Source organism: Terrapene carolina, unplaced genomic scaffold, assembly GCF_002925995.2.
Source record: "Terrapene carolina triunguis isolate 2854851 unplaced genomic scaffold, T_m_triunguis-2.0 Scaffold132, whole genome shotgun sequence".
Lineage (NCBI taxonomy): Eukaryota > Metazoa > Chordata > Testudines > Emydidae > Terrapene > Terrapene triunguis.
Genome location: NW_020664483.1, coordinates 8294628 through 8311175, shown reverse-complemented (window position 1 = coordinate 8311175; position 16548 = coordinate 8294628). Strand labels below are relative to the sequence as shown.

At 43.1% G+C, this 16548-nt stretch overlaps 1 protein-coding gene across 1 annotated transcript in view; it reads right to left on the bottom strand.

Moving 5' to 3' along the window:
* Positions 1–16548, bottom strand: part of PLCB4 (phospholipase C beta 4) — a 318918-nt gene that overhangs the window by 115347 nt on the left and 187023 nt on the right. Inside the window, exons 4-7 of the mRNA XM_029911893.1 lie at positions 15827–15927; positions 10882–10962; positions 10496–10555; positions 8988–9131 (exon numbers count right to left, since the gene is read on the bottom strand). Of these exons, the coding sequence (XP_029767753.1) occupies positions 8988–9131; positions 10496–10555; positions 10882–10962; positions 15827–15910 (369 nt within the window). The 5' untranslated portion in view covers positions 15911–15927. The remainder of the gene's footprint in view (positions 1–8987; positions 9132–10495; positions 10556–10881; positions 10963–15826; positions 15928–16548) is intronic.

Below are 16548 nucleotides of genomic sequence, written 5' to 3'. Positions count from 1 at the left end.
AGAGGTTAGTTTGACAAACTAAAGAGGCCATCTTCTGGATCTCCTCTTTGACTTGGCCCTGTTTCACTGGCATGCGGTCAGCGAGTGATGGACCCGTTAGGGGTTTCAGAATCCTCCGAGAGAATATACTGTTCAGCCACTGAGCATTCTGTTAGTAGTCTAGCAGGGAACCAGAACATTTTGTCCTCAACCATTGATACAGTGGACACTAAATCGCCTTTTCCTCAATTCAGATGTCCGGTCAGTCTCACAGGTCACATCTGTACAATGCAGGTTACCATACCTGTGACACACGAAGAAGCAATAGAAAGGAGACTAGACTAGGGACTGTGTAAAATTCATACCATATCTGTCAACCGCAGCAAAAAGAGTTTCTGTACATTGCTACTGAGGCTGTGCTATATGCTAAAAGAAAGCTCAAGGGCTCGTTTCCCACACTTCCAGTATTTCCTCTACAAAGTCCCCGCTAGTCCATGTGGCAAGCAGTCCGATGAACCCAGATTGCTCCCACACATTAACAGAGCGTTTCTTGCTGTGAGGAGTTTTCCAAACACGTGCAGGATAAGTCCAACTGGATCGACACCAGTTTGGCTGCTTCTGTGGGAACAGTGTCAAGAATGGATGAGACCAAAAAAACCTGATACACGTGTCGAGTTTCACATAGTGCGATGAACCCTTATTCATTGTGGCTTGTGAAAACCAGCAGGGAGGTTTTGGGGCCACTGAAAGTCCTGCAGTAACACTTCCAAAAGGAACATAAAAGAGAGGGGGGGGGGGAAACACAGCAAAGATCCTGGAGGCCTTTTTCAATGTACAATGTAAAGGTTGGCCAGTAAGTGAAAATTAAGATACTGACATATCTCATGAACATGGCATTAACATATCCCTAGGGGATTGGTGGTGAAGCAGCAATACACAGCTCCCTGAATGGGGAAGCAACAGTTTTGTACTGAGACCTTGTGATTCTCTGGGAAGGTTTACTTACCACCTCAGCCCTCATAAGCCACATTCCAACACAGTGCAAGAACCAAAGAGATACACAAGAACGCTTGAAAATGCAGGAAAACGAACAGAAAATAAAGTAATCAAATCGTGATGAACATAAGAACAAAGAATAATAAAACATTGTGCTTCTGTAATGCCTTCCATCCGAGGAACTCAAAGCTTGGCAAACATTTCTGAACTTAGTCTCACAGCACTCTTGTGTGGTGGGCGGGTATTATTATTATCCTCATTTTACAGATAGGAGAAGCTGAGGCACAGAGAAATTAAGTGACTTCACCAAGCTCCCACAGGAAGTCTGTGGCAGAGCTGGGAAGAAAATGTATAAAACTTCTAACTTCCAGTCTTGTGCTCTAGCTATAAGATACCAACGGATTGACTATTACAACAATATTTGATCAGCTTGCTTGAAAGGTTAGAAACCCTGATTCCCCTTTGAATGCAAGTTTCCAATATAAAATAGGAATATGGCCCTAATCCTGAAAACACTTAAACATGTGCCTAACTTCAAGTGCATGAGTAACCCCATCGAAATCAATAGTTTCTGGATATACAATAATTTCAAAGTGTTTGCAGGACTGAGGCCTAAATCACTAATGATTATTTCTTTGACAGGGAACAAAGAATCAGCAGATTTCCAGAATTCTTTCCAGATACGTTCTGTAGTTTTCCCGAGGTAGTTTAGATTTAGAATGCACATGCATGTAAAACAAGAGAAAACAAACAAAAGTACAGAGAAGTTCTGTATTTGTCTTTATAAGGGCTGTGGGAATCTGCTGCTGTTCCCAATGTCTCTGGCTGTACTTCCGACCTTCCTGCTTTGATACACATCATCAATGCTCTTCAAATTATTATTAAAATGGAAGCCCCCTGGTATTATAGGGAGATCATTTTCCAGAACCAGACTACATCTCTGCTACACTGAAAAGCAGATCCTTTCTCTAAAGTGCTCTGTGTGGAAAAACAGTGTAGCAGCCTCTGCTTTCTGATCATCAGCACTTACAGCATTTTGTTCTTCCATAAGTGTATTAACCAGATAGTAATAAAAGTTAATGTGCAATATAATATCCATACCAATTGTTAAAACACTGCCTACTAAAAAGTTTATAATTACGCTGCAAATAGGCATGAGTTGTGACTGCTATTAAATGCTGTTGATTGTGAAACCGAGCCTATCTGCTCTGCGATCAGCCATTTGCACTGAGGTTTTGCAGGGATGGGGGCCTGATGTAGCACCTTCTTGAAAACGCTCTATCCATTATATAAATCTATGCAAATTTGCAAGGCAATATTCATAACCTAATAGAACCCAATTAAAATTAAAATTGCTGCTCCTAGGTAGTAAAAATAGGTTCTGATAAATTAACTCCCCATCTCTATTCCACATTTATACTGAGTGGGTCAAATTGTGAAAAAAAAATCAACAAAATAAATACAAACAAGACCAGTGGAATTTGCCACCTTACACCAAGGATGAATCGGTCCCATTATTTTTACCCATAGTGTTAGTAACACATGCCAAAGGGAACTGCCTTTTTGTTCTGGGTTTGTACGGTACCTAGCAGAGTCTATAATTAGGACCCCAAGTTGCCACAATAATACAAATGTAATAATAGCCAAGACATCTGACCCAGGAAGCACAGTAATAAAAATCACTGAATTTACATATGACCTATTTGACAGAGAAAGTATTACCTCAGTATTTTAGCTGATGCCTATTAGCAATTCATTCTTGTGACTCTCTCCTTAGCCATTAAGGTCACACACTGCCTTGTTTTCACTGCTGAAAAAAAGGAGCAAAGTAAACTAGGCAAGGTCAACCTCAGGCTGGGGTAGAGTACTGACATTGGTTTTACCAGATGGCACACTAGGCAAAGTATTTTGTCTTCACTTGGGATAGCTCACACGTTCGTTACCCTGAGGTAAAATGCACCTTTTTTTTCTTTTAGCAGTGAAGACAAGGCCTCCGTCGTCTCACAAATCTAGTGACTTATTCTTTAGAGTAGACTAAAAATGAAGAACCAGAATAAAATCATGAATGTTGTTTCGGTTTTATATGTAAATCTTTTGGGTTAGATTCCACACCACATCTCCAGAGTAGGGTTGCCAATTTTGGTTTGATGTATTCCTAGATGTTTCATCACACGATATAATCTTTAATTGAAGATTAATCTTGAATTCCTGGAGACTCCAGGGCAATCCTGGAGGATTGGCAACCCTACTCCAGAGATAAGGCGGGGGAGCAAAGGTGATATAAGGTCTGGACTCTAGGCTACTGCAGGAGCCACCATAGTCCTTACTGTAAGAGCTGCTTTAATTTATGGTAGCCTGGTTTGAGCGGTATATGGACTGCTTTGCAACCCAGAATGCCCTAGGCCAGGGCCTTACACTGCTCCTGCACTAGAGGAATTCTCCCTCAGCCTGCCATAGCCCCTTTACACTGCCAGAATATAGTGCCTATTGTATAGACCAGGACACAGAAAGGCTACCTGGTAAATTAAATAACTTAAACCCAATCCCAGGCCACCATGAAATTTGAGACCTACAAGCAGTTGATGCAGGTGGTTTATAAAGTTCAATACGTAAACTTCATCCAAGGGTACTGAAAGAATTAGCTGAAGGAATATCGGAACCACTGGTAATAATATTTACAAACTCTTGGATGACAGGAGAGGTCCTGGAAGACTGGGAAAGGGCTAACGTAGTGCCCACCTTGAAAAAAGGGGAAAAGGAGGAGCTGGGGAACTATAGACCTCGATACCTGGGAATCTACTAGAGCAATGTCTAAAACATTCAATTTGCGAGTACCTGGAGGATGAAGGGGTAATCACTAGCAGCCAGCGTGGATTTACCAAGAACAAATCATGCCAAACCAGCTTGATTTCCTTCTTTGACAGAGTAACTGATTTGGTGGATAGGGGAAATGTGGTGGACATAATATACCTGGACTTCAGGATGGCTTTTGACATTCTGATAAGTAAGCTGGAGAAATGCAGGCTCGGCAGAACTACCATTAAGTGGATACATAATTGATTAAACAACCGCAAACAAAGAGTAACTATTAATGGAATGATGACAGACTGGAGGGATGTTTCAAATGGGGTTCCACAAGGATTTGTTCTGGGTCCAGTGTTGTTTAACATCCTTATTGATGACCTGGATGTAGGTAGAGAAAGCACATTGATCAAGTTTACAAATGACACAAAGATGCGGGGGCGGGGTTGCCAATACTTTGGAGGACAGAGCTAAAATTCAGAGGGATCTTGATAAATTGGAGAACTGGGCTATAGATAACAAAATGAAATTCAACAAAGACAAATGTAAGGTGCTACACTTGGGGAAGAAAAACCAAATGCACAAATACAGAATGGGGGAAAACTGGCTTGGCAGCAGTACTGCTGAGAAGGATCTGGGAGTTGTGGTGGGTTTCAACCTCAGCATGAGTCAGCAATGCGACACTGTTGCAAAAAAAGCAAATGCAATTTAGGCTGCATTAACAGAGGCATAGCATGAAAGTCATAGGAGGTAATAGCACTGCTCTACGCAGCACTGGTTACACCTCAGCTGGAGTACTGTGTCCAATTTTGGTCACCAATGTATAGAAAGTATGTAGAGAAACTGGAAAGGATCCAGAGGCGAGCGACAAAGATGATCAAAAGGATGGAATGCAAGTCATGAGAGCAAAGGCTGAAGGAACCAGCTATGTTTAGTTTGGAAAAGAGGAGATTAATGGAGACGTGATAGCAGTCTTCAGATACTTGAAAGGCTGCCATAAAAAACTGGAGAAAAGTTGTTCTCTTTTCCCACCGAGGGGCAGGACAAGAGGCAATCAGTTCAAACTACAGCAGAGCAGATTTAGATTAAATCTCAGGAAAAACTTCCTAACTGTAAGAACAGTAGGACAATGGCACAGACGCCTCGGGAGGTTGTGGAAGCTCCTTCACTGGAGGTTTTCAAAAGGAGGCTGGATAGCCATCTGTCGGATGGTTTAGACACAACAAATCCTGCAACTTGGCACAGGGTTAGACGAGATGACCCTTTGGGTCCCTTCTAACCCTATGATTCTAAGATAGTTATTACCCTTTTTAATCCTATCCAAGAGACTCCCAAACAAGGCTTTTTCTTCCTTCTAAAGACTCTCTATAGAGAAGGGGAACAAGGGATATTGTTAAAACAAAAGACTTCCTTAATACTGTACATTTTGAATGCTTTAACTGTTTTTCCTTCTTTTTCTGTACCTTTAATAAGAGAGTAAAAAGATTGTTAATCGTGTGTTTTCCATGCTAATAAGCAGGCTGAGGACTCTGTATTCCAAAACCTCAAACCTTGTTTGACTGTTTAGTGTTGTTCAGTGACAGGGTCATGTTAACACCCTGGACTCTCTGGGCTCCTTTATTCCATCAAAAATAACATAACAGTGCTCCCCTATTTCTCTCTTCCTGCGCCCATGCCAGGGTCCTCCATTCCCACCTGCCCCCTACGCCAGGGGCTCTCTGTGTGCCCTCCACTTCCCCCTCTCCTAGGGTCCCACAATCTCCTCCCACGCCTGGGGTTCTGCATGTGCCTACATTCCCCCTATGGCCCTATTCCTTCCACTACTCTTCTATTTTTTTCTTTTTTCATTTCTTTCTCTTTCAGAGTGTTAATATTTTATAACTATACTGGGACTATGCGCAGAGCTAAGCTGGGGGAGAGGGATGGGCACTGTCAACTTGTTCTTTGATCTGTAGACAATTAGAAAGGTGAGTGAAGCTGCTGGCTCAGCTAATCAGATGCCAGGGGGGTCCATGTATCACCCATGTCCCCCTTTCTGTTTTTCTGATTGTGATCAAAATCAAGAAGGTTCTGCCCACAAATGCCTAGAACATTCCCTAAATTTTGGAACTGACCGGATGTGGTATTGAAAAGTTATGACAGCCAAACAGAGAAATGCCATTGAGTTGAGTGTTAGACCGCACTTCGCTTGGCCAGCAACATGGGGTATGCTCAAAAAGCATCACTGGTATGCTGGAAAGCATTAACTCTAGTTACATCTGTGCAATCTGACTTTCATAAGAGTGACTGGTGACATTCTTGTGAGGTATGAAAAATTAGCCTCATATTTTGTAACTGCATTTAAAGGGATATTGTAAACTTGAAATCTAGTCAATAAAAAATAATGAGTTAAAGGTAGTTTCAAGTATTACATCCTCTTCCAAGGTTGTAATTTTATAAGCAGTTTTTCTACTTTAAAAAAAATTCTCTCCCATGTTGCTGTGCTAAAGACTCACACAAACTATCTGCACGGCATTTTTTTATTTTGTCTGTTTTAGGAAAGGGCGAATAACTCCTCCATTGAAAACACAATACACGTAAGCTAGACGGAATCCAAACACCCAAAACGGAGTCTGGCTTAGGAAAGCGGAGATAAGACACGCTTATTATTGGAACACACATAACTGGATCTTTACAGCCTAAACATGTCTTTGCCATGAGCCCTAAGCAAGGGGCAGTAGATGATTTTGCTGCCCCTGGAGCAGACCAGATGGCAGATTGTGACCCCCCCCCACCAAGAGTCACATATTTGCTTTTCAGGTTCCCCATTGCTCTGAGGGGGGAATATCTTGTGTCAGGTCTCAAGCTGTCACAGCAGGCTCCTCTTGGTGTGCCAGTGGAGCTACACTAACTGGTGCACTGTGGGAAGGAGGAGGAAGGAGAAGAAGAGCACTCTCCTGTCCCCAGCCCCTTCCACCCACCTGTAAAGAGGTGGGGAAGCAGCCTCTTTATGGAATCTGCTTTCCCTTGACACTGCACTCTATGGTATCAACACCCTGGCATGAGGGAGAGCACCACACCCCCTTGTTCCTCAGTGAGGCTGCACAATACAGGCCACAGCGTAGCCTGTGGTGACCAAGACTTATTTTGTCTCTCATCTAGAAGGTAACACTTCCAGAAGCAGAACTATTCTGGGGCACTGGCTGAGGACAGAATTACGGACCCGGGAGTAAAGAGTCACCAAACCACTTTCTGCAGTGCCAGGTGGTGTTTTTGTCAAGTATTGACCAATCCTGAACCTGATTTAGCTTATGATGACCTCATAAGGGATCTCAGAAGGTAGTGAGCACTTTCAAATCCCTTTGAAGATACTGGCTCTCAACAGCTTCATGAGAACAACAGGCACAATTACTGAAAGGCCCCCACGCACATCTGGAATGCTGAGACATAACCCCGGTCCCCTAGGGTATGTCTACACGACGGCTGGCCCAGGTCAGCTGACTTGGCTCATAGGGCTATAAAACTGCAGTGTAGATGTTCAGGCTCAAGCAGGCCAAGCCCAGGTCAGCTGACTGGGGCCAGAAGCGGCTGTGTCGCAGGTTCATTTATCGTAGCTTCCTAAACATGTGCTCCTGCCACTTCACTAAGGCAGTATTCCTTTAGCTCACAAGTAGTATTAGGCCCATATATGTATCACATACAAAAAGCCAATACACTACAACACTCCAAGAACTCCACTGGCTTCCCATGCTTTCAGATGCAGCCACGGTTTTGGTTTAATTCTATAAAGTCCTACATGCTTCAGGGAATGACTGTTTTAAGGACTACCCCTCTCCTGAATCATCTTTGTTAACAATCTCTGGGTGTACGCTTTTGGAGACCTTTAGCAGAGAGTCCAAAGCTGTAGCGCAAACTCCCAATAAGGGCCTGTCATAATTCACGGAGAATCCGAGTGCAAAGCAAATCATGACTTTTTGGTCAAGCATCTGGATTGTCAATGAACAAGCAGCTCGTGGGCAAGGAGCTACCTGTGTCGATCAGTGCAGCCCGGTAAACTTATTGTGACACTACATTTCATCTTTATAACGTGTCCAGATATTGTGGCAATGGGTGCAGAAAGTACATTTTAAAATATATAATTAAACAAATGTATGGATCGATCTCTCTCCTCAAACCAAGGAGACCAAAATACCTTGACCAAATCAAAAGATGGCTAACTAGTGTGTCTACAAAATATTCTAGAGTACACAGGAGAAATTATTCTGGTAAGCATACAAGCGAATTCCTACAATAGCTCTCTCCTTTTTTGGCTCCCAAAATGTTTTCAGACCACGATTTTGGCAGGTTACTTCCCTGAATACTTTGATTTCAGAGTCAACATGTTGAACGTACAGAATAGTCAAACAGACTTAATGTATCCATATTAGGTATACAAATAGGTCTTCTACTCTGGAGTTTATTCATGACACAATGTTTAAGGGGGAGTGGTGCCAAGCACTGAAAAGAGAGGTGTTATATATTTATTGTGTGGCTTGCTGCATGATGGTGGCAGTGAATGGTCAGGTTATGCTTTCCATCTATGAGGCTTCCCATAATAAAAAGGAAAGAGGAAGCAGAAAGCCAAGGGATTTAAGGTAAGTCTAGACCAGCGGCGGCTCCAGGCACCAGCGCTCCAAGCACGTGCCTGGGGCGGCAAGCCGCAGGGGGCGCCCTGCCGGTCCCTGCGAGGGCAGCAGGCAGGTGGCTTTCGGTAGCTTGCCTGCGGGAGGTCCGCCGGTCCCGCGGATTTGGCGGCAATTCGGCGGCGGGTACGCCGAAGCCGCGGGACTGGCGGACCTCACGCAGGCATGCCGCCGAAGCCGCGGGACCGGGGACCTCACGCAGGCATGCCGCCGAAGCCGCGGGACCGGGGACCTCACGCAGGCATGCCGCCGAAGCCGCGGGACCGGGGACCTCACGCAGGCATGCCGCCGAAGCCGCAGGACCGGGGACCTCACGCAGGCATGCCGCCGAAGGCAGCCTGCCTGCCGTGCTTGGGGCGGCAAAAAGGCTAGAGCCACCCCTGGTCTAGACAGAAAACACAGGTGTGATTGCAGCTCAGATAGATACATCTGAGACAGCTTTATTTTAGCTAGCTCACGTACCAGTAGTAATACATTTGTGGCAGCTTGTGCTTCAATGCAGCCTACACTTCTTCCCCCGCACCTGGGCACTGTTTAACTGTGGAATACCTTAGCTACTTCTGCATTTTCTGCTACCATGTACGTGAAGCTGATGTTCACCAGATCTGTGCCACTGCAGACACACACTATCCGCCCTTCCAGGTCATTTTCTGCATTTCCCACCGTCTCAAGAGCAGCTAGGATTTTGGGATCCTGTTAAACGGAACAAACGCCTTGTTAAATGCACAGTACAAAGATTAAGTTAAAAACACATCTCAGGTTCACATGCATTGAGACTGTAAATATTTCCCAGTCACCTTAAACGAGTTCTTTCATTTAGAATCTATGGGCATGGTTGGGAAAAAAAAATCTAATTTAATAATCACTGAATGTGGCTGAATCACAAAAGCAGAGAGATAATTGCAGTATTTTAAATACATTTCAGAAAATTACATACATTACCTCCACAGAGAAGGGAAATGGAAGACTTTTAAGGACCGGTAATAGTTTATGGAAATTCTTAACTCTATCTAAATAAATTATTCCAATCCAAATCAGTAGTGACCAAAAGTAGTTATTTGCATGGAATGAGTGGGTGATTTCTCTCCATTTCTTAGCAGCACATCTGGTGCTCTTTGGTACCTTTACTAGCAGTCAAGAGCCATAGATTTAATAAGCCCAGAGACTGAACTATTCATAGAAATTGGGAATATTTTGAAGCATATTTGAAGTTTGAAGCATATTCGTGGGGCATCATGGGGAAGTCTGCACTGCCTTAGCCCATGACCTACTTTGTTGGCTGAAGATTTCAGTCTATTACCTTGCAAGAGAACTAACTTCGCTAAAAAATAAATAAATCTATGATTAAAGTGAAAAATCTATGATTTTTAAGTAGAACCACAGTCTGCTTGAAGCTTTTGTATTTGACATCACCAGACAACTAGACAGCAAAACTCTTAAAGAGACACTGTGAAGCAATTATGCCCAAATTTCATCTCCGAAAGATGTCTAATTTCCAAATGCATTTTAAAAAGAAATCTATATTAGAAAATATTTTAAAAGCTACGATTTCTGCAGAACCCTCAGGTGGTCCCTCTGCAGATTGCCATTGAAACAGCAGTTAATAATCACAAGTCCCAGAGCTGTCCTGAAATAATTGATAATTTAAGTGTCTAAAACAAGGAAGCAAACAAAAATGTCAGTGAAACACAGGAACACATCTTGAATGACCAAGGAAAAAAATTAAACCAGAAAATATTTTCAACCTCCTAAAATGATGATATAATAGTTCAAAAAATAATTTAAAAACCCTTGACAGGATCCTTTTAATATTTAGTGCCCAGATTTCACAGCCTCTTGGAAGGTCAGCACTGACATGGCATATTACCATATTACAAATCCTTGACACTGAAATAAAATAAAACCACTTAATCTTAAAGCTAAATGTTTTAGGCTATGATTTTACAAGCAAAATTGTGCTGGCAGTATTTTGTAACAAGCTGCACTGCATTCCCCACTTCACCTTCAGCTTAAACACTCTTTGTTTAAAAGAACAGTATAAACTAATTACAGAGTACCTTTGGTACAGCTCCAAGACGAATACTGTTGATCAGGGAGCATTCTAATACCTGTCCTTCCTAGAACGGCAAGAGAAAGCATGTTAGCTAAAAGGTCTGGCGAAACACAGTGCAGATCCAAATAGGAAGTGAAGCAAAAATAAACAATGAGTCTTAAATGCAATTGCACTTAATTAACACAAAACAGGGTATTTTCTTTTCATGTCTGTTAATAACCTGTCAAGTATTTCACTTATGTAACTTCTAAAAACACAGGAGCCAAGCTATCTTACTGTAAATAGTTACAAAGCCACATGTAATTTTTTGTGATTAAAAATTAGCCAGGAAACAAACCAAGTGCAACAACATAGGCAGACAGTAATGTTCCTGGTACAACAGTACTGTACCTTTCCTTCACTTTTCCACCTTAGGAAAAAACCAAATTCATCCACTTGAAAGAGACAGTTTGGTTCGAAGACAAAGGACTCCTGTTGAAAGGGAAATATAACAAAATATCTTGGTGATGTTGACAAATATTGTCAGGCATTAATTTGCTGCTCAAAACTTCAGATCTTTTACCTTTTCCCCAACTGCCTTGCAGTATTGCCAATCCCAATCATTCAAATATCATGAATCAGTCGGCAGAAATCATGAGATATTTTTAAAAATCTCATGATTTTTAAGCCTAATAAATATTAGAACTTTTTTTTATTTGACTTCTGGGTTTTGAGACATTACAGCAGACTCAGTTCTCATCTTCAGGCCTTTCTCCACAGCCACAAGTGCTAGAAACTTCTCTTTCTAAATGAAAGCTGATTTTCTCACCTAATCACAGGCTTCCAAAAAGAACCTCACCAAATATTGTGAGGCTTGCAAGAATTGGCAGCACTGCTTGGGATCGAACCACCACATTTTGCAATGACTTTGGGGATTCAGGGGAAGGGCTTTCGCAAAAGTTGGACCCTCACAGAAGAACTTATAGAAAGTACACACAAAAATATATTGCAGAGTGTTAGTCTGGCAGAGGAGATAAGTATATAAAGCAGTTCGGAAGGAGTGGAAAACCACAGAGATTAGATTAAAAAAACAAAACAAAAACCAATCAGGTCAGCCTTACTAAAAAAACCAAAACCAAAACATGCATGCCCACCCCCAAAACTATTTTAATGTCAGAAGTGAAACTAAAACGTAAGGAAACATCCCACTGTGCCGAATCAGTCATTTTTAAAGGGAACAAAAAGCCCAGCCTCGACCAATCTTTTTTTAATTAAAAAAGATTACTTTATAACAAACAGCGAGCATGTGTGCAGGGAGCAGAGATGCTGTGAGTGACAGAGGGTAGCACTTTATTTTGTGTGTAAAGGAAAGGGCTGCAGTTAGGTTTTGAAAACACCCTGTCCTCTCCAACGCAGGACAGCCAGGGCAGCAAGCCCATGCAGACACACGGGGCCATTTTCCACACAAAAGGCTCATGCGGATAGGAGGAATTTTAAGTTCTCTGACTCAGTTAGCACCATCCCACAAGCCCTCCATGCCAGGAACACTCATTTAAGTTAATAAGAGTTTTGCTGCAGGATGGGCCACAAAGAAGCCAGATCAGCCTACTACCTCACTCCCTTGACCCGGAACACATTCAGCACTGAAGAGCATCTGCCTCTTAAATAACAGCACAAAGCACATACAGCACTTTTCAGCTTCAAAGCACTTCGCAAATATTAATTACTGCAGCACCACCGTGAGGTAGGAAACAATTATCTTCATTTTACAGAGAGGGAAACAGAGAGAAGAGTTAGAATTTGCCATAGATTCAGGGACAGAGTCAGGCCTGGCTATCAGGTGCTTCTTGGGCCCTCTTCTATATCCAGGCTGCTAGACAACAGCTTACTGCCTTTTCCTTAATCCTCGCACTTCATAAAATGTACCGGATGCAAACTTCCCCAGAATCACAGGTTTTATAGCTCCGGGGTATCCCTATAAAGCTGCATATATAAAAACTGCAGCTAGCCACCTGTTAAAGGGAGAGACTTTTAAAATCTGCATGGAATAGAGCAGTGGTTCTGAACCATTTTGGGTTCAGGGCAGGACCCATTTGTAAACGTTTATAGCCTGTCGTCACCCAGTAAATAGTCTGGGGGTGGAGGCCCTGGCATAGGCGCCGACTTCTGCTCACGCCGGTGGGTGCTCGACCTCCCTCTTCCCCCGGCCCCACCCCGACTCCACCCCTGCCCTGCCCCCTCTCACCTCTGCTCCGCCCCCATTCCAACCCCTTCCCTAAAGTCCCTGCCCCAACTCCACTCCCTCCCTGCCCCTATTCTGACTCCTTCCCCAAATCCCTGCCCTGGCCCCGCCTCTTCCCTTGAGTGCGCCACATTGCCGCTCCTCCCCACTCCCTCCTGGAGCTTGCTACACCGCCAAACAGCTGTTTGGTGGTAGCAAGTGCTGGGAGGTAGGCGGAGGAGCAGGGACGCGGTGCGCTCAGGGGAGGAGGCAGAGGAGGAGGAGGAGGTGAGGTGGGATGGGGAGCTTGGCTGCCGGTGGGTGCAGAGCACCCACTAATTTTTCCCCGGGGGTGCTCCAGCACCAGAGCACCCACGGAGTCTGCACCTATGGGCCCTGGGGTGTTTTTGGTCTGATCCTGCCCCCTGGAGAGGTTGAGTCGTGTCCAGCACTTACCTCACAGTGGCAGCTCCTGTGCTGTGGGGCTGGCTGGACTTGGCTCTCTGCACCAGGAGTTGCAACCTCCAGGGTTGCGGTGCCACTCAGGTTTGGGCCCGTGCCCAGTTGGACCAAATGTGTGCGAGTGGAGTTGTGACGTGGCTCATGGGGTGGCAGGGCCACTCACTCACCCTTGGTCTACCCGGACTCCCATCATCATGACAGCTGGGCGAAACCTGAGTGGTGCTGGGACCCCAGAGGTTGCAGTGCCTGGAGCAGGGAAGTGAGCCCAGCCAGCCCCATGGGACAGGAGCCACCACGCAACCCTTTGAAATGTTCTGACAACCCAATTTTGGGTCCCGGCTCAGGCTGAGAAACCCTGGAATAGAGGTTCTCCTCAATAAGCAAGGTCAATGCAAATAAAATGGGGAAATTTTTCATTGCTTGTTGCATCCCCATGTGACTAAAATCTCTCAGTATAAAATTAACATTTCCTACAAAGATGGCCACATAATGGTCTCTGTTGCACATCTCTGCTTTGCCTGTTTAGGATGGAAGTTCAATATAGAATTTCATTGGGAGCTGGGTGCCTAAATCCCTTAGGCCCTTTTGAAAATCCCAAACTAAGATTATAAATCCTTCGCCGGAGGGCTCTTGCTATGGGTATGTACAATGCCTAGCACAAACCTGGTTAGGATATCTAGGCATGATAATAATAATATCCCAACCAACCACAAAGGGGCTGGGCTTACAAGTGTTCTGTGGCAAAATGGGGTAAATTTACCATGTAGTACTTACAACAAACAATAAGGATACAGAATACCGCATGTTTTCTGCTTTAAATAAGGCAGGTAGGACCCCTATTAGCAGTCAGTGTAAAAAGAAGTGCACATGATTCAAAATGCAGTGAATGCAACACAGCACAGCACTTAATAAAACCTGATTTATACATACAACGACAAGGCCTAATTCCATTCCCAAATGTCCAAATAGATTAGGTAGGTGAAATTACTAGCAATTAAAATAAGGGTCAGTCCTTTTTCCATTCTGAAGAGACCCACTGCCTCTGAAGTCTGTTCCACTGTTAAATGCTGTACCATTCACATGGTTAGTGCTGTAAAACTGCAGCCCTGGCCCTAGCCACTAAACAGAATGAAAATGCCGAATAGCACCGGACCTAGGACTGACCTCTGTAGGACCCTACTGGATACGCCAGCCCAGTTTCATGGGGAACCACTGATAACTACTCTTTGAGTATGGTCTTTCAACTAGTTGTGTACCCACCTTATAGTAATTTCATCTAGACCACATTTCTCTAGTTTGCTTATGAGAACGACATGTGGGAGACAGTGTCAAAAGTCTTACTATAATCAACATATATCACATCTACTGTTTCCTCCCTATCCCCTAGGCCGGAAACCCTGTCAAAGAAGGAAATTAGGTTAGTCTGGCATGACAAATCCAAGCTCGCTATTCTTTATAACCATATTATCCTCTAGGTATTTACAAACTGTTTAATAATTTATTCCAGTATCTTTCCAGGTATCAAAGTTAGGCTGACTGGCCTATAATTTCCTGTGAGCCACAAGTTGTAACTTGTACTTTGAAAATGTCTGCCTGCCTTTAGAAGGGACTGAATAACCAACCCAGGACAGCAAGGAACCTGTTACTTTATCTTGTACTGTGCGAGAGAACAACAATGGGGTGATCATTATTAAACATTCTTGGATGCAAAACCACACACATTCCGTTGGATCAGCTGAGCCCAATTTTTTTAGCAACATTTACCAAACATGTTTCCTATTAGTTTACCTAATCCAGCACTGAAAGTGGGGATAAGAAAGCTAGGTCTATCTTGGCAGGTGACTATGATACAAATACTTTTTGTTCATTTCAAGAGATTAAAGGAAAACATAATATCCCTGAAGGCATTTCTCAAAATACTTTTAACTTAGAGATTTTCAGGCAAATAAAAAAAGATTAAAAACAAACCTTAGTAAAACGATTTTCATAGGCAAATTGATGTTGAATATAAGGCAAAGGTCTCTGCATTTTATTTTGGAAGCTTATATCAAATGTTATGTCCCACTTTCCTTTCCTTCAACAGACCTGGATTAAAGTGCGGCTGAAAGCAGGATCATATTAATCATATTCCAGATAAAGCATAGGTCGATTGACTAAAGGAGATAAAACCACCCTTGATTTTAAATGGTGTCTTTGATTTACAGTGTAAATGTTTTGGTGACCTTCTATTTTTCCATACAGCATGTAGGTTCTTAGTCTATTTTCACAAGTAGGAGCACTCATTCCAAAAATAGTAAGTTTAAAAAAAGGACAGTGTTCACTTTTGGGGGGGAATGTGCTTTGTGTACTATACTATGACGACTCCACAACAGAGAGCTGCATGTCTGTTACAGACAGAAGGGATTTAAATCAAAGTGTTTCGCTTACTCGGGGATTATTTTCAAATCGGAGGATTAAATCAGCCATTGCAAAATGTATTTTAAATGGGTTTTTTTGGTAGCAAGAAATTGTATCGTAACAAAGTGTTAATATTTATTTTCTACCTTCATGCAGATTTTCTGTTTGAAACTTTTATTTGTTTAAAATCTTAAGAAAAAAAATATTTTTGTAACATTTGCAACATCTAGAAAAGACAGGGAAAGGGAGAGGAACATTATTCAACTGGCCCCTTACCTCTTCGTATCTGTCAAACACAGCTCCATCTTGCATAAAGGAAGGGACTGACTTCTGCCAGTTAAATTCATAAGGTTTTGCCATGATTATGTGTGAAAAACCTGAAATGAAATGGAAAGAAACAGCATAGTTCAATTGTTGCTTTCTATAAGGAAGACTGTTGGAGACAAACAGCTGGCTTTCCTTGCAGCAAAACAGTTTATAAAAACACAATCGTGGGTTTGCATATTAAGAGTTTTCCTCACATCATGTTATATTTTTGATCAAAGATAAACTAATTTTAAAAGTAGAATACGACTGAAAAATGTTTTAAAGAGTGACTAAACATGACAATTATCCAAAAGACGACTGCAGATTGTATTATTAATAGGGTCCTACCAAATTCACGGCCATAAAAAACGGACTGTGAAATCTGGTCTCCCCCCGTAAAATCTGGTGTTAGGTGTGCTTTTACCCTATACTATACAGATTTCACACGGGAGACCAATCTTTCTCAAATTGGGGGTCTTGACCCGAAAGGGATTTGCAGGGGGGTTGCAAGGTTATTTTAGGGGGGTCACGGTATTGCCACCCTTTCTTCTGCACTGCCTTCAGAGCTGAGCGGCTGGAGAGCGGTGGCTGTTGGCAGGGTGAGCTGCCAGCAGCAGCGCGGAAGCAAGGGTGGCAATACCATACCATGCCACCCTTACTTCTGCGCTGCTGCCTTCAGAGCTGGGCGGCAG